At 38.5% G+C, this 22,674-nt stretch overlaps 1 protein-coding gene across 2 annotated transcripts in view; it reads right to left on the bottom strand.

Moving 5' to 3' along the window:
* Positions 1-625: 625 nt before the first annotated feature.
* The window catches only part of MTPN (myotrophin), a 60,879-nt gene continuing 38,830 nt past the window's right edge, over positions 626-22,674 (bottom strand). For both annotated transcript variants that reach the window (XM_009003005.4, XM_078342122.1), the window contains exon 4: positions 626-3,874. In XM_009003005.4, the coding sequence (XP_009001253.1) occupies positions 3,788-3,874 (87 nt within the window). In that variant the 3' untranslated portion in view covers positions 626-3,787. The remainder of the gene's footprint in view (positions 3,875-22,674) is intronic.

Genomic DNA, 22,674 nt, shown 5'->3' with positions numbered 1-22,674 from the left:
ACATGGTCCCCATTTATACTTCAGTCAAATACAACTTTTGCTATAACTTAGCATCTGCACACATTTTTTTCTTCTATCATTAAAAGTAAACTACACAATAGTCTTCTGGTGTTGACAAGATTACAACACAAACTAATTTCATATTTAATTTTGTTCAGTTTTAAGGTTCAAAGTGATCATTCATCCCGAAAATTACACTGTAAAAAAGTGCTTGTGGTTGAGTTTGGGAAATGCAGATCTACATGAAATGTGGAACAACTTAGATGAGCAATAAAAGGATCAAAGAGGTTTAACTACAACTCCATTTTCCTTAATCCCTCTGAAGATCCTGACGCTCTGGAATGTTGGCTATACCTGCTCCCAGTCAGCCAGGAGTATTACTGAAGTTATAGTAAAAATTATTTATATCAGGAGACTGACACAAAGGCAAATCCTTTCAAAGACTAGAAAGGTTTATTTCCATTAAATCTTTGTTTTATTTTCCTCTCACTCATTTTTTTCTAGAAGTGGGATAAATTAATTTAGATTAAAAGTCTGAGTCAATCAAGCTTCTGGTATAGTTGTAGAGACGACTACAAAAGGAAAAGTGATAATTGAGGGAGAAAAATGCTGCTGACACATTAGCTGTAGCACAATTCAAGTTTATTCCATTTGTTCTTGCAACACAAAACTTAAACACAATATTATTTAGCATTCGGATGTACATGAACTAGGATACTTATGAGAAACCCAATTGTGTCAAAAGTATGACACTGTGGAAAAAATGAACTCAAATATATCAAAATGCACAAAGCACTAGTCTTCCTCCATTACTGCTTAGAAAGATATGATTGTTTCTCCATTTACAAAATAGAATCAGGACAATTTAAATTTTTTATATTTTGCATGCAAAACACTGCAATTGCTTATTTATGTAGGAGGGCACTCTCACCAGCTTCTTCTATACACAATTGAGTATACAATATTGCATGGAAGAAAACAGCAGCTCAATTGAAATTTTAGAAAAAAAATCAAATAGATACATATAGATTTAAAATCCATTACTTGGGAAAATAAATCAATGAATAAAAGGTCTACTTGTTTGCAGCTTCCACACACTGCACCTACCTACTACCTCTCCTCCATGCTTAACTGGGTTTAAAAAGGTGAGCTATGCGTAGAAGAACTACTTGGGATATTCAAGTGCTGTATTTGAACTATAAGCCTATAGATACCAGTCTGAAGCTGCAAGGGAGAACTTGTTAGTACACTACTATAAACAGGTAAGCCACCTGTTTGAACTTGATATAGTGCATATGAAATGACTGATTCAATACAAAACTACAGAACATGCAAGCTTTTTTCCGAGATGTTAAGTATTACTTCAGTGGAGAACAAAACTTACTTAACTTTTCGCTAATGCATGTAGTACCAAAAAGCAAACATGGTTTTAGCTTCCTTTACTCAAAATATGAACATTAAGTGTTGTGAATTTGTCTGCCAAGTGGTTCAGAAATACATTATAAATAACCTAGTTAAAAAAAGAAACTGTGAACCATCTTGGTCAGTCTATTCTATTCTATGTTTATATGTTGTTTTCTCAAGCAATCGCTTCATAATTATGGGGTTTACAAAAAGGCTGAGAAAGAAGAGGGAAGGCGAAATAGCCTCTACTGCATTACAAGGAACATCAGGATAAACTGTACAAAGAATCCCACAGTTTCCATACCATGAATGGAGAAAGCAGACCAGGTTTAGGAATGATAGGACAATGCACTCTCTGCAATAGCCAACTACAACAAAACACTTTGAAAGTAAAGGTGAAAATTATGTAAAGAGAAAAATTCAAGCCTTTAGCATTATGTCAAGAGGTGAAAACAAAGGTATCAAAACACCCTGTTGCACTACGTTGATAGTTATAGACTGATAGAGTGCCCTCCATTTTCAATGAGGATGTCTCCTTATTTTAGTTCAGTGATGTAATAAAGTACTGATTACTGACTTTTAACCCAACTCCTAATAGGCTGCATTAAGACAGCAAAGTTAGCCAAACACAACAAAGTATTTAAACCACTACTTTGTGATTGTTTTCTCGGATGTAGGAAAATTACAGGGTTAGGCTAGTTGTAAGTGAAAAAGCCACAAGATTAAAAAAAGGGCTCATGGGGAAAAATACACACACACACACACACACACCCATACACACCTACACACCCACATGCCAACCAACCAATCAGCAACTCATCAGTAAAACTTGTGATTAACCAGAGTGACTGTTCTTGATAATAGTTTAACCCTGCTGTAGAATGCTGTTGCCTTTAAAAATCAATTCAATGATTATCCACATTCTGAATATCAGTCCCTAACCCATCCTCCCCTCTCTAAAAATTTGAGGTACATTCAATTATTGCATGACTTGGCTAAGAAAAAACTCAGTATTTTTAGTAAGCTTATATGGATGGCAAGTCAGAGGAATCTTAATATTTCAAATGCATGATATAAAATTTAAGCTTATATGTTAATTAGCTGTACTGCTCATGAAATAAATATTTGGAAATATGTGTAAATATCTGCAGGTCATAAGAACACCATTTTGGGGCACTGTATTCTAAGAACAGAGAATACATTTTGAAGTCATCACACTTTATGTGATTCATAAAAGCAACAAAAACATTATGCAGGTGGGTTGGCATATGTTCAGCAGAAGCGTATCAACAACTCTGGGAAACCTGGTTACAAGTGTATTTTTGAAGGGATGGGGCTAAATTTGTCCAAACAGTAAATCTCACCCCAGTGATAGCTTTGGTGCGATAAGTAATCAGCATCCAAGATGGGTCTGAGAGAGGCATTCTAAAGAATGTTCTTTAATTCTCCACACATAACAGAGGTCAATCCATTCAAACAGCAAATAAAGAAAATCCATAGGTACTAAGATAACTGTTCTCTCTTTATATGATACTAACAGGCTTATGGCTATGATTCTATTTTTAAATCCCCTTTTACTACCAGCAGGAGTTTGAAAGTGTTTCAATGCGATATAAATGTAAGAATCTAGAGGAGAAAAAAATATGCATACTGGAATGGTTTCTCCTTTAGATTTCTAAAACTTAGATTTTATAAATAAAACTAGTCAGTTGTATCTAGAGACATGAAATCCATGTGAAAGGGGAGAGAAAATCCAAAGTTCAGTCATCCAGCAATTTAGGAGTGTGCCCCTCCGCACCTTAACTAAGCTTTCACATAAAGCTTAAAGTCACCGAGGAAAGATTTGGTCACCAACCTTACAGGCAGCGCTCTTAACTATGCCAGGAAATCCCCAGTAGAGTGCATTCTTAAGGCAGAAGGCTAGAGCTAATTGCTTATCTCAGCACCCTAAGTTTACATCACAGCAGCCGCTACTGCTCACAGTTAGGGCTACCAAATATGTAGAGTTGGCCTTTGTAGAATCAGACCTTCAACACAATCTAATTAATATATTAGCTAGGGAGCTGAAAAGGTCAAATGTTACTGGTGTATTTTGTCTTTGCTCTCCCTTGGGTATAAGGTATATATTTTATTAGAAAGGGAAAAGGGGCTTACTTGATCAGGAATCCCAGTAAAAGCCTGATCATGATTCTTTAGCCCCTCCTCCAAAACATGTTTTTTTTTTTTTTCTGGTAGTCTGATTTGTTATGAATTTCTCTCTCCCCTCAACCCTCTTAAAGTATTTAGCTGAAGAAGCTGGCAGATAAGAGAGTGACAGACAGACAGGCAGCAGTGTGAGGCCACAGGAGAGTCATTCTTCCCAAGTTATCAGTCCGTCCATCCATCACTGGAGAAGAGCTTTGATTGCCTGGTTGTCAGTGGCTTCAAAGGCGGTCAGTCCATCTGGGCCTTTCACAGTCTTATCAGCACCCTAGAAAAGAGAGGAAAAGGTCCTTATCATTAATTAAGCCCACAACTCAAGGGGAGAGAAAACTAGATCGCATGGCATAGGTTAATGTTTACATCAAGAATTAAAAATTCCTTTACTAGTGGAGTCTATTCTGCAGAAAAACACGTTGGCAAAGTTATGGATTAATGTTATAAAAATGCCTCATTATTTTTCAGGCACTAAGAACTGTAAGCTATAAAATTAACATAGGCAATGACTGGTTTTTATTTATTCTATCGTATATTTATCTAATTAGGCTTTAAAAATAATATCCCTATGCACAGTATGAAATGGGGAAAAAGTAAATCACTTTGCTAAAGTATTCCTGTGACAAATTATTTTTTTCTTATTTGAAACACTTTTTGTAAAGTGCATAGTATTATCTACATCAAGAACATACATAGTATTGGTCATTTTACTTGTAAAAACTTAGCAGTAAATGCCTGAGAGGTGGACTGAAAGACGGTTCCCTGTGATACTGTAGGGAAATAGTGCAGACACCAGACTGCTCTGAACACTTAACCTGCAGAGTGCTGTCTTGGAACATTTTATCTGCAACATGGCATTCTGGTTTTGAGAGTGCGTATGTGCCCTTTTGTGCAGGTATGTTGTTTTGTCTGCCCTTTCTGGATGAAAGCTCCATGGGAGCAGTAATTCACCACTGTACTCCCAGCACCTGGAAAAGTGCCTAGGTGCATGGTAGGCACTTTTCTGCTCCCAAACCAGGTCTGACTCTTAACTCTCAGAGACAACGTCCTACCATCTGAGGGTCCTCTTCAGCAGCTCTAGCCCTGGCCAGAATTTACTCACCACACAAGTCTTTAGAGTTCTGACCCACTCCCGTTGCCAAATCCCACACATTCTGCTTGTTCCTCAGGCCTACAGAATTGTTTAAACTTGGCATATACGGTCCTTTAGAGGCTAACACTGGTCAAATTACCAGTCTCTTCTCTGGTTAACCTCTCCATGCTCTAATCCTACAGAATTTCTCACCTGTTCCTGCCATGTGTCATGCCTTTATCCATCGGGGCTCTACAGGGATGCCTTACCCTTTCTTTGGCAAATCCATCCATTCACTCAACAAATACTTACTGAATGTTTAATGTGCACATTCTGTATAAAGAATCAAAGAAAAATAAGACAGAGTCTGCCAGTCTGGCTGGTATGTGAGTCAGACAACTCAACCAATACAACACCATAGGAAGAGAACAGTAACAGAAATGAGTGGCCTGCCATCAGAACAGGATGTGGCAGGAGGGCGTAAGGGAGAAAGCCTTTCAGGATGAGGTAAAATGCCTGAGCTGAGTCTTGACAAGGACGTACAGGATGCTTAGGTAAACCAGGGAGGAGATGACATTCTAGGAAGTGTCATATTATTACAAAGTCCTCCTCAGTATCATTATAAAAGTCTCCCGTATTCTAAATGAATTTCACTGCTTCATGGAAGATATGAAATTCAGGGTCCAGTGGGAGAGACGTCAGTGTGTGAGAACTTCAATTCAATGTTGTGAGTCCCACCACAATGGTTAAGCGATAACTGGGGTAACTGTATTCAATTTTGAGGGTTATTTATTTTTTTGAAGGTAAGAAAAATAAAGGAGTGAAGGAGAGGAAGAGGAAGAAAAAGAGGGAGAGAGAACGGGAATGTAGCTTTATTCTAAAAATGGGTATTAATAATGGCCGATCAGTATTTTGTGTATTTAAGGTGGAGAATATATATTTTGTGTATTTAAAGTGGAGAGCTCTATAAATATTTATTGAGTTTACTTGTTCCGGATCTGAGTTCAAGTCCTGGATATCCTTATTAATTTTCTGTCTCGTTGAGTCTAAATCTCTTTATGGGTCTTATGTATCTGGGTGTTAGGATCGTTAGCTCTTATTGTTGCATTGATCCTTTTACCACTATATCTTTGTTGCTTTGAAATCTATTTTATCAGATGCAAGAATTGCAACTCCTGCTTTTTATTTATTTATTTATTTTTGCTCTCCATTTGGTTGGTAAATCTTTCTCCATCCCTTTGTTTTAAGTCTTTGTGTATCTTTGGATGTGAAATGGGTCTGGATGTAGCATACCATTAGGTTTTGGCTGTATCTTTTGATTGGGGGATTTAGTCAACTTAAATTTAGGGTTACTACCATTTGATATTAACTGGCTATTTTACCCATTTGTTGATGGAAATTCTTCTTTATGTTGATGCTCTTTACTTTTTGGTATATTTTTAGAAAGGCTAATACTGGTTTTTCCTTTCTATGAATAATGCTTCTTTCAGAAGCTCTTGTAAAGCCAGCCTGGTGGTAATAAAATCTCTGAGTACTTGCTTGTTCATAAAAGATTTTATTTTTCCTTCAATTGTGAAGCTTTATCCATGGGGGCTCTACAGAGATGCCTTACCCTTTCTAGTTTGGCAGAATATGAAATTCTGGGCTGAAAGTTCTGTTCTTTAAGGATGCTGAATATCGGCCCCCACTCTCTTCTGGCTTGTAGGGTTTCTGCTGAGAGATCTGCTGTAAGTCTGATAGGCTTCCCTTTGTGGGTAACCTGACCTTTCTCTCTGGCTGCCCTTAGTATTTTCTCCTTCGTTTCAACCCTGGTGAATCTAACGATTATGCGCCTTGGGGTTGCTCTTCTTGAGGAATATCTTTGTGGTGTTCTCTGTATTACCTGGGGTTGAATATTGTGCTGCTTTGCTAGATTCATACAGTTTTCCTAAATAATATCCTGAAGAGTATTTTCCAGCTTGGATTCATTCTCTTTGTTGTATTCAGGTACACCTATCAAATGTAAATTAGGTCTTTTCATATAGTCCCATATTTATGGAGACTTTGCTCATTCCTTTTTATCTTTTTTTCTCTATTCTTGTCTTCTCGTTTTATTTCATTAAGTAGGTCTTCAACCTCTGATATCCTTTCTTCTGCTTGATCAATTCAGCTACTCAAACTTGTGCATATTTCGCTAAGTTTTTGTGTTGTGTTTTTCAACTCCATTAGTTCATTTATATTCCTCTCTATATTGGCTATTCTTGTTAGCATTTCGTCAAACCTTTTCCCAAAGTTCTTAGTTTCTTTACATTGGGTTAGAACAAGTTCTTTTAACTCCCAGAAGTTTCTTATCATCCACCTTCTGAAGCCTACTTCTGTTAACAGCACACAGTCCTTTTCCATCAGGGGTTGTTCTGTTGCTGATGAGGAACTGTAATCCCCTGTAAAGGGAGAGGGGTTCTGATTTTGGGTATTCTCAGCCTTTTTAGGCTGGTTTCTTCCCTTTGTTATAAATTTATCCATCTGTCATCTTTACAATTACCGCCTTTCTAGTTGGGTTTCTGAGTGGATGCCCAGTTCATTGATTCCCAGCACTGGAATCCGAGCAACCCACTGCACCGGCCAAAACAGCAGTGATAAGACTGATGGTGCTCTTCTGCCTGGGAATCTCCTCCTGTTTACTCTGCACAAAGAGCTGCCACGCTGAGGCGCCGGCAAAACCGCTGCGCCGGCCACAAGAGTTGCACTGGCTACCTGTGGGGCCCCTCCACTGGGAATCTTCTGGTCCGTGAGTGACAAAAATTCGTCTGAAAGTGTGGCGTCCTCTCGTTCTCTGCGCTTTCACTGGGAGCTACAATCCCGAGCTGTTAGCGATCAGCCATCTTGGATCTCAGATTTGATGGTTATTTTTATGACAAGCATTATAAACTATAATCCTACATTAACAGTTACATATTGTAGTGCACTTCTGTTGCTTTTTGGCTACCAGAGTTTATTTCCCTCCATTTGATGACAGCACCCTAATTTCATCTTGGGGATTGATTTGTCCCCTACTGTTTTCAAAAGTTTTAATTATTATGGGTATGTAACAGTTGTATATATTGATGGGGTATGTGATGTTTTGATATAGGCATACAATGTGTAATAATCAAACCAGGGCCCTTTGTGTTAGAACATTCCAATTCCACTCTTTTACTTGTAGATCTTATTCATTATAACTGTATTTTGGTTCCCCTTTACCATTCCCAATGTCCTCTACTCTATAGTCCTAGGATTATAAAACCAAGATGCTTATTTTCCTCACCAAATTACAAAGATTTATTTAACTCAAGTGGAATACTCTCTCCAAGATTCTGAATCTTGATTGAAGAGATCAAAAGAGAGAATATAAGAAGTTTGAGCTTGTATCTGGGGCATCACCTTGCTGAAACACTGAGAAATTCCTGCTACCCAGAGCACTGAGGTTGCCACAGCTCAATCTCTTCTCAGCCTGGTGCCCAGCTTTTCCTGTCGATTCTGCAACTAGGCCAGTATCTTTTCAAAAATTCCTTTTCTGCGTGTGACTTATCTCTGCTGTTTGCAACCAGAAGTATTTAGCTGATAAAATATTTTTAAAATCTATATGTTGCTTTTTTCTAATTATGATGCAAACTTCTCAGAAAACTCATTCTATACATTAGATACAACTGTTAACATCTTAGTGTTTCCTTATACTCTTCTGTTCTAAAGATGTATACATACATACTTCTATAAAAATAATTATAAGAGAAGTAGAGTGACTAATTTATATCAGACAAAAGAAGTCTTAAGATTAAAAAAAATTACAAAGAGAGAAAGAGGGACATTTCAAAATGATAAAAGGTTCACAATTTAAAAATGTAATTTTTAAATTCCATTTGTAATAGCATCAGAAAGGATAAAATATATAAGAATAAATTTAAGGCCATGTGAGGTGGCTCGCAGCCATAATCCCAGCACTTTGGAAGGCCCTAGGTGGGTGGATCACCTGAGGCCAGGAGTTTGAGACCAGCCTGGTCAACATGGTAAAACCCCATCTCTACTAAAAACACAAAAATTAGCCTCATGTGGTGGCACATGCCTGTAATCCCAGCTAATCTGGAGGCTGAGGTGCGAGAATCACTTTAATCCAGGTGGAGGTTGCAGTGAGCTGAGACTGTGACACTGCACTCCAGCCTGGGAAACCAAGCAAGACTTGGTCTAAGAAAAAAAAAAAAAAGGCCGGGTGCAGTGGCTCAAGCCTGTAATCCCAGCACTTTGGGAGGCCGAGGCGGGTGGATCACGAGGTCAAGAGATCAAGACCATCCTGGTCAACATGGTGAAACCCCGTCTCTACTAAAAATACAAAAAAATTAGCTGGGCATGGTGGCACATGTCTGTAATCCCAGCTACTCAGGAGGATGAGGCAGGAGAATTGCTTGAACCCAGGAGGCGGAGGTTGCAGTGAGCCGAGATCGTGCCATTGCACTCCAGCCTGGGTAACAAGAGTGAAACTCTGTCTCAAAAAAAAAAAAATAGAAAATTTAATAAAGTAAAACCAGTTGCTCTAAAAAAAAAAGATGAACCAGTTTTATCAACACAGATAAGAATAATAAAATGACTATTTTTGGTACTTGATGCAGTTACTGAAGAATTTAAGTATATTTGTTTCTTCAAGGAAGGGATAGGGCCAATTTTTAATTGTTTTTAGTTCTCAATTATTTCCATAGCTTTAAATAATATGCTCATGCTGATATTTGAGGTATAACTTTAATTTTCTGACTTCCCACTACACAGATAAGCCTTTATTTAGCTCACCACTACCTCCCTTTCCCAGACCTTCTCAATTCCTTATATTTAAAATATTTTGTTTTTATAAATGTAATATTTATTTAAACCTGTATTTCTTATTCCATCAATTCTCATAAAGTAATTTTATAAGTTACTTTCTCAACCTTCCCAACACTCCTGCCACCTCCTAATTTGCCAGCTTTTCTATTTTGTCAAGATTAATTTTTATATTCTGGTCTGTAAAAACTGTGTTTTTAGCAGTTCTTACAGTTAAAGTAAGAAATGATGTTTAAACTATTTCTAGGTAAATAATGCTCATGGTGGCACCTAGCAGACTAATATGACTAGTAGTTTTCTCTCTGTTGTTCGAATATTGCAACCCTGTGCAATCTTCACAAAAGCCTGAGTTTTCCCCAGTCCCACAAACTTATGAATTAATATGGTTTGTGTCCCCACCCAAATCTCAAGTCAAACTGTAATTCCCAATGTTGGAGGTGGCGCCTGGTGTAGGTTTAGCACCACACCTCCCTAGTGCTGTCTCGTGATAGAGTTCTCATGAGATCTGGTTGCTTAAAAGTGTGTAGCACCTCCCTTTTCATGCTATCTTTCTCCTGCCACCATGAGAAGGTATGACTGCTTTCCCTTTGCCTCCTGCCAGGATTTCCAGAGGCCTCCCCAGCCATGCTTCTTACACGGCCTGAGGACTGTGAATGGATTAAACCTCTTCATAGGTTACTGAGTCTCAGGTAGACAGTGTGAGAACAGACTAATTCATGAACCTATTTGTTACTCTTACAGTAAATTGCTACCACAGAGAGAACCTAAAACACAATGAATTAAACTAATTTATTTCTTGCTCATAAAACAGTCTTAGTGCTAAGTGTACAGAGGCTGGCAGGGTGGTTCTGTCCTTTAAAGTTATCTAGGGACATAGGTTCCTTCCATTCTGTTGATCTCCCATGGGTACACTCCTCATCCATATGGCTGGAGCTGACTTTTCCTACATCTTCTTCAAGCCGTCTAGATAAGGAGAAAAGTCCACAGCAAGTGGCTTCATATTTTGTAATGATTTGGAAGTGACACACATCATTTGTGCAAATCCCATCAGCCAAAACTTAGACACATAGCCATAATTACTGCAAGGAAAGCTAAGACACAGGACTACCTAGGCTGCCATGTGCACAACTACAACCTGGGGTTTTCTTTCTAAAGCACAAGGAAAAATCAGACATGGCAGACAATTTGTAACCTGACCTATACTGTTCTGAAAATACTTTGAAATAAGTCACTAATGTCCTCTAAATGCTAAGTCTAGTCAACATATATGCTAACCCATTATAGTCTAACTCTCCCTAACTCTCAGACAGTATTGTCTCCACTTTCTCCTATCTAGCCTGCCTCTCCCTCCTGCACCAACTCCTTCTGCCTCCCTTTACTTTCTCTGGCTGTCCTTTATAAGCTGTATTCTCCAGGAGTCAAGTCTTTGAAACTCTTCACAACTTGCTCAACATGCTCTTCCTAATCATTTTATACATGTCCAACCTTTATTGTCCTCATTCTTAGGACTGGCTTTGAGACTTACCTGCACTTTTAAGTTCCATAAATACCTTGAATTCAACCTCTCCTAAAATGAATCTGTAATCTTTTCCTATAAACTTGACTTTTCAATATTCTCTAACAAGGTGAAGAACACTACCAAATTCCAGAAGATTTCCAAAAGATATGCAGACACTATGCAGTTATTGTTTACTTAGTCTTTAGACCACACTATTACCATTTCCCATCTGTCCTTGGTTCTTCACTGCTGCCATTACTTTTTCAGTTCAGGGATAAACAGTTTGATGCAATGGTTTCCTTTTTTTTCCCCCCAACTTCTTACACAACTCTCATTCAGAATCCATATGTTTGAGTGTTCTTTCTCAAATGCCAGTCTGATCATACTGTTCATATACCTAAAAGCCTTTAATGGCATTCTCACAAAATAAAGATAAATAACATGACACATAAAAGCATAATCTGTTTACTACCTACCTTTCTCTCCAGTCATAGGCCTTTCTAAATCCTTTCTACCCTGCTCTATGGCTATGCCAAACAATGTTCTATACTCAAATACATCATGGTTTCTTTCTTGTCCCTGTGACTTTTCTCATTGCTGCTTCTGCTTGGGATAGTGCCCTAATTCTCTACTGGACTGTTAGACACTAAGTTTCTAAAATTCAGCTCAAGTGTCAACTGCTTTATGAAATTACAATTGTGGTACCTGGAGCTGTAATGATGTTCTTATTCATAACACACTATCCCCTTGACTTCCAAGACCACAATTGCCCTCTTCTTCCTTCAGTTCTTTACATATTGCATAACTCCTGTCACAGTAACCACAAGGCTTCAATGCATTGACTGTTTTACTTATTTGTCCCTTTTTACCAGACTATGTTGAGAGCAGGAAAAAGGCTTATTAGTCTTTGCGATACCAAGGCCTTGCACAGGCCCAAAAAGAGGCAATCAACAAATGTTTATTAAGTTAATTGATACAGGCAGGGTGCAGCTGTTCACGCCTGTAATCTCAACACTTTGGGAGGCCGAGGCAGGCAGATTACCTGAGGTCAGGAGTTCGAGACCAGCCTGGCCAACATGGCAAAACGCCGTCTCTACTACAAACACAAAAATTAGCCGGGCATGGTGGCGGGCATCTGTAATTCTAGCTACTCAGGAGGCTGAGGTAGAAGAATCGCTTGAACCCAGGAGGTGGAGGTTGCAGTGAGCTTAGATTTTGCCACTGTACTCCAGCCTGGGCGACAGAGTGAGGCTCTGTCTCAAAAAAAAAAAAAAAAAAAATTGATACAAATAGAAACTAAACATATATAATAAGGAAGTTGATAAAATAATTATAGTATTATTCATTAAAGACAGACTACCATGAATAGATCAACAAAGCATTTCAATCATGAATAGGCTGCCTGTCTACTAGCATACTACATAACATATTCACTTATTTTCGGGTAATTTCAACATAGAAGTCCCTTTATTTCTGACATCTGATTAGAATCAGAACTATTCTAATATTTGCCTATATTTAGAGCACGATTCTGCTTATTTTTCTGAAGTTTTCTGAAGGAGGAAAAAGTTGCTACGGCCAAGTTAAAGTGGCCCAAACAAACAGGTTGGTTGTCATTCTAGGGAGTAAACGTTTTTAAGGTACTGCAAGTAATTTATTGCTCTTCAAATGCCACACTTCTAGATAATCAAGTGTCATTTGATAGTATGAGGTCAAACACGGAGAATGTTTAAAAAAACTTCCAGTCATGCTATCTCCACCCATAAATAATTTACAATCTAGCTAGAAAGATAAGCTATACCCACATGAAACAAGAACATATCTTTACCTGCTTGTCACCTTTATCTAATTTTGACTTCCGATAGCCTATTCTGCTGTACATGATCAGTTCTTAGCATGTACAAATAGGCTAAGAGAACTGGATTAGTAACGTTTTAAGAATGAAACTCAAACTCCTATAGAGGTTATCTGACATTATCTTGAAAAAGGTTTTTGTCAAGGTTTTGAAGATGCTAATTTTATATTGATAAACTGTCAGAACAACAAGCATCTTTGTTTCGATGCAAAATTTATACAATCAGGCAAAAATTAGTATTTGGATATATATATAGCACCCCACCTTTGTGACCATGCATCCTGTGACACCCTCCCCAAAATAGATTACCACCTTTGACCACTAGAATATATATATTCAAGTACTAATTGGATATATACACACATATATATGTATAATGTCAGGCCTCCAATGTCAAGCCTGGCCATTACAGCCTTGGTGACCTACAGGTACACCTCTGGATGGTCCCCAAGAGCCAGAAAATCTGAAGTAACCACAAGTAATGAGGTGGCCACAGAAAGAAGTGAAACAACTTGTTCCTGCCTCAATTAATTGCTCTCCTCCTGCAACCTGCAACCATTGTTCCTGCTCAACCTTGTGAAGCTTCCCCCAGACATTGGGTTTCTCAGGACCCCCACTCCTGTAACTATGTAATTTACTGCATCCCTCTGCTTGCAACCAATAACCCCTACCCTTGTGACCATGCATCCCGTGACACCCTCCCCTTCCCTAAAATAGATTACACCTTTAATTGACCACTAGTCCCAACCTATAAAACCAACTCCTATGCCATTGTCCCCTGCCTACTCTCTTTTTGTACTCAGCCTACCTGTACCTGGGTGAATAAACAACGATGTTGCTCACACAGAGCCTGCCTGGTGGTCTCTATACGAGTGATGCATCTAACACACACACACACACACACACACACACACACATATATATCTGGAACCAAATATAATACAGTCGACTATATATATAGTCATCCCTCTGTGTGTGAGGGGGATTGGTTCCTGACCCCCTCTTGGATACCCAAATCTCTTATATAAAATGGCTTACAAGTTGCATATAACATACACACATCTTTGTGTATACTTATATCTATAGATTACTTGTAATACCTAATAAAACATAAATGCTATATAAATACAGCTGACCCTTTAATGAAATGGGTTTGAACTGTAGAGGTCCAATTATAAGCTCATTTTTTTTTTTGAGACGGAGTTTCGCTCGTTACCCAGGCTGGAGTGCAATGGCGCGATCTCGGCTCACCGCCCCTCTGCCTCCTGGGTTCAAGCAATTCTCCTGCCTGAGCCTCCTGAGTAGCTGGGATTACAGGCACGCGCCACCATGCCCAGCTGATTTTTTTGTATTTTTAGTAGAGACAGTGTTTCGCCATGTTGACCAGGATGGTCTCGATCTCTTGACCTTGTGATCCACCCACCTCGGCCTCCCGAAGTGCTGGGATTACAGGCTTGAGCCACCGCGCCCGGCCTATAAGCATATTTTTGTTCCAATAAAAGTTACATGGAGTGTGCCTGCCTCTCCTGTTCCTCCTTCCACCTCTTCCTCCTTTGAGACAGCAAGACCAGCCCCCAATTCCTCCTCCTCAAGCTACTCGAAGCAAAGAAAATGAGAATAAAGGTCTTTATGGTGACCTAGTTCCACTTAATGAACAGTAAATGTATTTTGTCTTTGTAATGATTTTCTTAGTAGTCTTTTTTCCAGCTTACTTTACTATAGCAATGCAGTTTATATAATACATACAAAAATATGTATTGATTGTCTGTTTACATCATGCATATGCTTCCGGTCAACAGTAAGCTATTAGTTTTTTGGGAATCAAAAATTCACATAGAATTTTTTACTGTGTGGGGGTTCGCAACCCTAAACCCCTGCACTGTTCAAAGGTCACCTAGTTGCTATACTGTATTGCTTTTTAATTTATATTATTTTTAATTGTTGTGCTATTAATTTATTTTTCTGAATCTATTTTTGACCTGTGGTTGAATCCATAGATGCAAAACCTATGGCTTTGGAGGGCAAACTATTCTGATCTCTTAATATGCATATGGATTTACCTATCTACATATACAAATAGATAAACACACACATACCCTTCCCCCTTGGAATGTAACCAGTTACTTCAGAAAATTTTCTTTAGGAACCAGGGCTTTGAGTAGTCAATTCACTTTGGAACAAAAGCAAGTTAGAATCAAATACAAAACGAGAAAGGACTAAGACTGCAGTTGAGGATTAAATTCAAGGAATATTTGAAATGTTTCTGGTTTAATGTTTTATGACAGATGCTTATCAGGTCAGGATTCCAGCAACCTTATATTGATCTGAACTGAGTGGAAGTAAATCTAAAACTTTAAAAAACCATTGCAACAGCTTTACAGAGTTCAAGCCTTTATCATTCCACAGAAGCATGCTGGGGTCCTCACTCAGAAATTTCTATTTCAAACACAGACTTTCTCAGTCAAAATAAAATCAGAAACAGCAAACAGAAAGATGAAGAGAAGGCCTACTGAAGAGGGTCACACTAACAACAGTAACATCTGACAAGAGCTTGACAGAACTATAATAAGAAAGAAACCATACTTTTCAAAAGAAGTCATATAGGAGGCCAACAAACATGAAAAAATGCTCATCATCACTGGTCATTAGAGAAATGCAAATCAAAACCACATTGAGATACCATCTCACAGCAGTTAGAATGGCGATCATTAAAAAATCTGCAAACAACAGATGCTGGAGAGGATGTAGAGAAATAGGAACACTTTTACACTGTTGGTTGGAGTATAAATTAGTTCAACCATTGTGGAAGACAGTGTGGCGATTCCTCAAGGACCTAGAAATAGAAATTCCATTTGACCCAGCAATCCCATTACTGGGTATATATCCGAAGGATTATAAATCCATTCTATTATAAGGACACATGCACACGAATACTGCAGCACTGTTTACAATGGCAAAGACTTGGAACCAACCCAAATGCCCACTGATGATAGATTGGACAGGAAAAATGTGGCATATATACACCATGGAATACTACACAGCCATAAAAAAACGATGAGTTCATGTCCTTTGTAGGGACATGGAGGAACCTGGAAACCATCCGCAGCAAACTGACACAAGAACAGAAAATCAAACACCACATGTTCTTACTCATAGGTGGGTGTTGAACAGTGAGAAGACATGGACACAGGAAGGGGAGCATTGCACACTGAGGTCTGTGAGAGGGGAACTAGGGGAGGGTCGGGTGGGGGTGGGGAGTTGAGGGATAACATGGGGAGTAATGCCAGATATGGGTGATGGGGAGGAAGGCAGCAAACCACATTGCCATGTATGTACCTATGCAACAATTCTGCATGTTCTTCACATGTACCCCAAAAGCCTAAAATTCAATTTTATACACACACACACACACACACACACACACACAAGTATATACATGTATATATATATGTATATACATACACGTATACGTGTGTGTGTGTGTGTGTGTGTGTGTGTGTATTTGAAAGAAACCAAGACTGAGCACTGGCTAAAGCTTAGTGTAAGGACAATTAACTAAGACTTCAACAGACCCCCTGGGGTTTGATGCTGGTAAGTCTTCAAGGAAATCACCATGTCTTGTTTACTCTAAGAGAAATGAATAGAATACCCTTAAGAAATTTTCTATCCAAAATAAAGTATTTTTTACCCTTACAAAGGTATTTTTTTCCACAGTACTTATTACTACCTAAAATTAAGTTACATTTATTTGTACTCCTGTTTACTGTGTCTTCCCTCTAGAAAATGAAGTCTCCAAAAGCAGAGGATCTGTTTACCTTGTTAACTACTATATCCCCAGTATTTAAATGAATACAGTGTGTACTTCCTTTTATTTTATATTAAATGTCTCATGAAGACTTTGAATGACGTAAAGGAGCAAAGACATTCTTTGTTTTTTTCCGTGGAACCACCAAATCACCTCTCATTCAATTGTTATGTTCTCTGTGAAGCCTTCTGGGATTGCCTAGGCAGCTGGTGCCCTGGAGATCATAAGGGCAATACTGTAGCTCACTCAGCGTCTGATATAACCCCCTTCCAACACAACCCTCTTCCAACCTGTTCTTCCTTGCTTTCCTCTACTACTGAGGTTGAAAAGAAATGAAATCCTGAGACTCCCTTAAAACTACAGGTGGCCATCTGACCTAATTTTGGCCTGTCCTCTGGAGGGCATTCCTCTTCTAGGAGGCCTTAGGAAGACAAAGTCGTTAGCTCTTTCCCTCTCTTCCTGTTCTCAACAGACACAATGCCTTACGGTTCAGTAGTTATCTTGTGACCATAAGCATTGGGGACAGTGGAGGGGGTGGGTGTCCAATGTGGGATATCAACAACATACACAGTGAAGCTAGTCACTTAGCCTTGGACTGCATATCTTCAGACTTTCTTGTTTAGATCACGGTAGTAGGGGTTTTTGTTACTCATGGCTAAACTCCACCTCTCTTAGGGAACTTACCACAGTCTATAATTAACTGTTAACAGGTATATTCCCCAAATTAGGCTGGGCTCCATGAAGGAAAAAGTCTTGTTATATTCATCCCTGTGCCTTTAATACCTAGGATGCCTGGTAGCCAGCAGATACTCAGTAAATATTAAATAAAAAAAATTCACATATGGGTCACAGTAACAGAAATCTTACCATTACTGAACATGAGTGTCCAAATTAAAAGGAAAAATAGTTTTTTTAAAAAAAATACTATCTTGTCTAGTATGTACTACTATATCATTAGAATACTGTCAAATATTTTGAAACAATTTATATGCATTTTAGAACAGTTTTGAGAAACTGTTATACTCACAAAAAGCTCCACTATCTCATGATTTGGGACATCTGTTTGTAGTTCCATGGTACTATGAGAAAATGTTCAGAATCTGAAAACTGTACACTGTTTAAATATATACTTAAATATTACCATTAACATAGAACTTACACATATAATTCAATTTTGGATACTACTAAAAATGGATTTGGTATTTAGTGACATTAAAAAATTATTCAACTACCTATAATTATACATACTGTGCAATTTTATCTACTGGTGCAGGATGATTTCATAGCACATTTAATTTCATACTTAATTTACATATTGATACAGGAGACAGAGTAAAGAGAATTTCTGGTTACCCTATAAGGTCTCATATAATACAAAACACAGCGATTGTTATATCCCTTACGTTTCTTGTAGCAGTTTTGAGTTTTTAATGTAACACTGCAGATATATGACTACCTTTTTCTCACAGCAGCCCCCTGAAGTAGGCATTGTTAACTCCATTTTGTAGACAGGCTCTCAGTCTCAGCTAAGAAACCTGCCCAAGGTCAGTCAGCAAACATGGACTACCATCTGATTCCAGATCTTGCATTCTTGGTTGAAAATTTACTCATGGCTTTTTCCCCCAAAATGTTAGGGACACAACCAGATTTTAGAATTTACTACCTTTAGATATCTGCAGCTTATTTGCATCTCTCATAGAAAACGAAAGTCTGTGGGACGGCACACATACGACATGTCTACTGTTGCACACTGACATCATAGTACCTTTTCAGACCCTTAATTCCCAAGTCCATTCTGTGAATCTTTCCTGAGTTTCTATTAAGTGGCAGATACAGTTTTGGTAAATAAAATGTTCCTAAACATAGCTAGGCTCATTCATTTACATGTTGTTTATGGCTGCTTTTGCATTACAATGGCTGTGATGGAGACCCTTGGCACAGAAAACCCCAACTATTTACTACCTGGCCCTTAACAGAAAATGTCTGTTGCCCACTGTTACATATTTCACAAATCTATCAATGTGGCAAGTACTAAAAATAGGAAAGACCATTACCTTCTTTGATTCGCAGAATAATCCTGAGGTCTGAATACTATTAAACCCGCTGAGTTCAAATGTTAAGTGACTGACTAGCTATGAAGTTACAGAACCAGGCCTTAAATCTAGGTTTACTAACTTCATCTTCACTCTCCTCTATCTGCACCACACTGCTTCTCTAACAACGTGCTAACTATGCAATGGGGAATGTCATATGAACCAAAGCACTTGCTGAGAACTTAATTCTCAGCAAGAATTAAAGACGCCACACTTTCAGACGAATTTTTGTTGCTCACGGACCAGGAGATTCCTAGTGGAGGAGCCCCATGGGTTGCCAGCGTGGCAGTTCTTGGTGCAGAGTAAACGGGACTGGGTCCCCTTTTGGTCGACGTTTGGAGCTCCGAGAAGGCACAGTCGCCTATTCAGCTGATTGAAAAAGGGACTCAAGAAGGAAGCCAGACTGAAGATTCCTGGGCAGAAAAGCACCATGAATCTTAACGCTGCTGTTTTAGCTGGCGCAGGTTGCTCAGATTCCGGTGCTGGGAATCAACAAGTTGGACATCCACTCAGAGACCTAATTTGAAAGTTGGTGATTACAAAGACAACAGGTGGACAAATTTACAATGATGGGAAGAAACCAGTGTAAAAAGGCTGAGAATACCCAAAATCAGAATGTCTCTCCCTCTACAGGGGATCACAGTTCCTCATGAACAAGGGAACAAGGCCTGATGGAGAATGAGTGCGTTCCGATAACAGAATCAGGTTTCAGAAGGTGGATAATAAGAAACTTCTGTGAGTTTAAAGAACATGTTGTAGCCCAATGTAAAGAAACTGAGAACCTTGAAAAAAGGTTTGACGAAATCCTAACAAGAATAGACAATCTAGAGAGGAATATAAGTGAATTAATGGAACTGAAGAATATAATATGAGAACTCCACAAAGTATGCACAGGTTTTGACAGTCGAATTGATCAAGCAGAAGAAAGGATATCAGAGGTCAAAGACCAACTTAATGAAATGAAACGAGAAGAAAAGATTAGAGAAGAAAGAGTAAAAAGGAATGAGCAAAGTCTCCAAGAAATATGGGGCTATGTGAAAAGACCTAATTTACGTGATAGGTGTACCTGAATGTCATGAAGAGAATGAATCCAAGTTGGAAAATATTCTTCAGTATATTATTCAGGAAAACTTTCCTAACTTAGTAAGGTGGGACAATACTCAACTCCAGGTAATACAGAGAACACCACAAAGATATTCTTCAAGTAGAGCAACCCCAAGATATATAATTATTAGATTCACCAGGGTTGAAATAAAGGAGAAAATTTTAAGGGCAGCTAGAGAGAAAGGTCAAGTTACCCATAAAGGGAAGCCTATCAGACTCGCAGCAGATCTCTCAGCTGAAACCCTACAAACTAGAAGAGAGTGGGGGTCAATATTCAATATCCTCAAAGAAAAGAATTTTCAATCCAGAATCTCATATCCAGCCAAATTAAGCTTCATAAATGAAGGAAAAATAAAATTTTTCACAAACAAGCAAGCACTCAGAGATTTCATCACCACCAGGCCTGCTTTACAAGAGCTTCTGAAAGAAGCACTATACACAAAGGAACAACCAGTATCAGTCATCCCAAAAACTTACCAAAAGGTAAAGAGTATCTCCATAATGAAGAATCTATATCAACCAATGGGCAAAATAGCCAACTAGCATTAAACGACAATATTAAACTCACAGATATCAATATTAATCCTGAATTTAAATGGATTAAATGCCCCAATCAAAGACACAGACAGGCAAATTGAATAAAAAGTCAAAACCCATTGGTACACTGTATCCAGATCCATCTCATAAGCAAGGACACACAAAGACTCAAAACAAAGGGTTGGTGGAAGACTTACCAATCAAATGGAGAGCAAAAAAAACCAGGAGTTGTAACTTTCATCTCTGACAAAATAGACCTTAATAGTAACAAAGACTAAAAGAAACAAAGAAGGACATTACATAATGGTAAAAGGATCAATGCAACAGCAGGAATTAATGATCATAAATATATATGCACCCAATATAGGAACACCCAGATACATAAGACAAGTTCTTAATGATTTATAAAGAGACTTGGACTCCTGCAAAATAATAGCGGGAGACTTTGACACCACATTGTTAATATTCAACAGATCAACGAGACAGAAAATTAACAGGGACATCTATGATTTGAACTCAGACCTGGAACAAGTAAACTCAGTGAATATTTATAGAATTCTTCACCCCAGGTCCACAGAACATACATTTTTCTCAGTATCACATTACACCTATTTTGAAAGTGACCACATAACGGGAAGTAAATCACTCTTCAGCATTTGCATAGCATTTCATTAAATGAAATATTGGTTGGCTATTTGTTATTTTCTTCCCTTATTCCTTCCTATCTCTGCTGTTAAGCACAATTATTGGCATAAAAGAGGTTTTTGATACCTCTTTTTAGAATGCATTTCAGCCTGGGCAATAGACCAAGACTCCTGTTCTCTCTCCCCATTTCTCTTTCTTTCAAAAAAAAAAAAATTCATCATGGAAATAAGAGGATGGATTAAAGTACAAATGAGCCTTCAAATTACTCCTCCTCAAGGACATTCAGATACTGAGCTATTACTTTGTTATTATTTTTTTTGTGAGATGGAGTTTTTCTCTTGTTGCTCAGGCTGCAGTGCAATGGTGTGATCTTGGCTCACTGCAACCTCCACTTCCCAGGTTCAAGCGATTCTCTTGTCACAGTCTACTGTGTAGCTGGGATTACAGGCACCTGCCACCACGCCCACCACCAGGCACTGCTAATTTTTTTTATTTTTAGTAGAGATGGGGTTTCACCATGTTGGCCAGGCTGTTCGCAAACTCCTTACCTCAGGTGATCCACCAGCCTCGGCCTCCCAAAGTGTTGGGATTACAGGCGTGAGCCACCACGCTGGGCTGCTGTTATATTACTTAAGAGGTGGGTACATCCTAAGTTTCAGATGAAAAAGTATGTCCACACTTGAAACAAAGTTCTTTTCATAAGGCTTACTATCTTCAGGGAACCCTCATTCATACGGCAAGCTTTCCTCTTCTGAGAAGTACATCAATCCTAAACAGTCTTAGTACTTCCTGAGAATACATGATGTGCTTGGCATTGCAGCAAGCCACATACACATTATCTCATTTGATAAGGGGCTTACACACATTATCTCATTTGAGTACTTGGCTATACTGAGAGGCAGTATAAGTAATGGTTACAGACACAGGCTCTAGAGCAGCACTGACTGGATTTGAATTCCAATTCCCCTTCTTGCCAGTTGTGTCATGCTGGACAAATTTCCTAAATCCCTTTGTGCCTCTGTTTCCCCAATGGTAAAATGGATAAAAAATATACTTACTGCATAGGATTACTGTGGTGAATAAATGAGTTAATATTCACAAAGCCCACAAAACTGTAGTTGTACATAGGAAATGTCATCTAACTGTGAATTATTTTATCCTCATATCAACTCTGTGTGGTAAGTACAGGCCCATGTTACAGAAGAGAAAGCTTAGGCTGAGATATTAAGAAACTTGCTCAAACCCACAGAGTTATTAAGAAGCAGAAGTGAGAACTAAACTTGTGTGTGTGGCGCCCCAGCACACAGCATAGATCACTAACAGAAATGAAAATGATGTCCTGCGTCTAAAAGAGCTAAATGGGTAACTCCAATCGACTGACACAGTGGGCATACTTGTGTATGAGATTTGTGAAACCTATCAAAACAGTTCAACAGTTGCTTCTTCAGTTAAATAACTGAAGAAGGGGTAATTTTATAGATATATAATTATGGTAGGCCATTTATGATGTAGTTTCTTAAATTAAGACAATTCAGGAAAGCTCCATTAAGTTCTTTGAGGAATACCAATCCTAAAATTTTTTTGAAACCCAACTTGTCCATGTTACATGGAACAGAATTCTGGGGTTCCAAATAATCATAA

This window comes from Callithrix jacchus, chromosome 11, assembly GCF_049354715.1.
Source record: "Callithrix jacchus isolate 240 chromosome 11, calJac240_pri, whole genome shotgun sequence".
Classification (NCBI taxonomy): Eukaryota; Metazoa; Chordata; class Mammalia; order Primates; family Cebidae; genus Callithrix; species Callithrix jacchus.
This window is presented reverse-complemented; position numbering and strand designations above follow the sequence as displayed.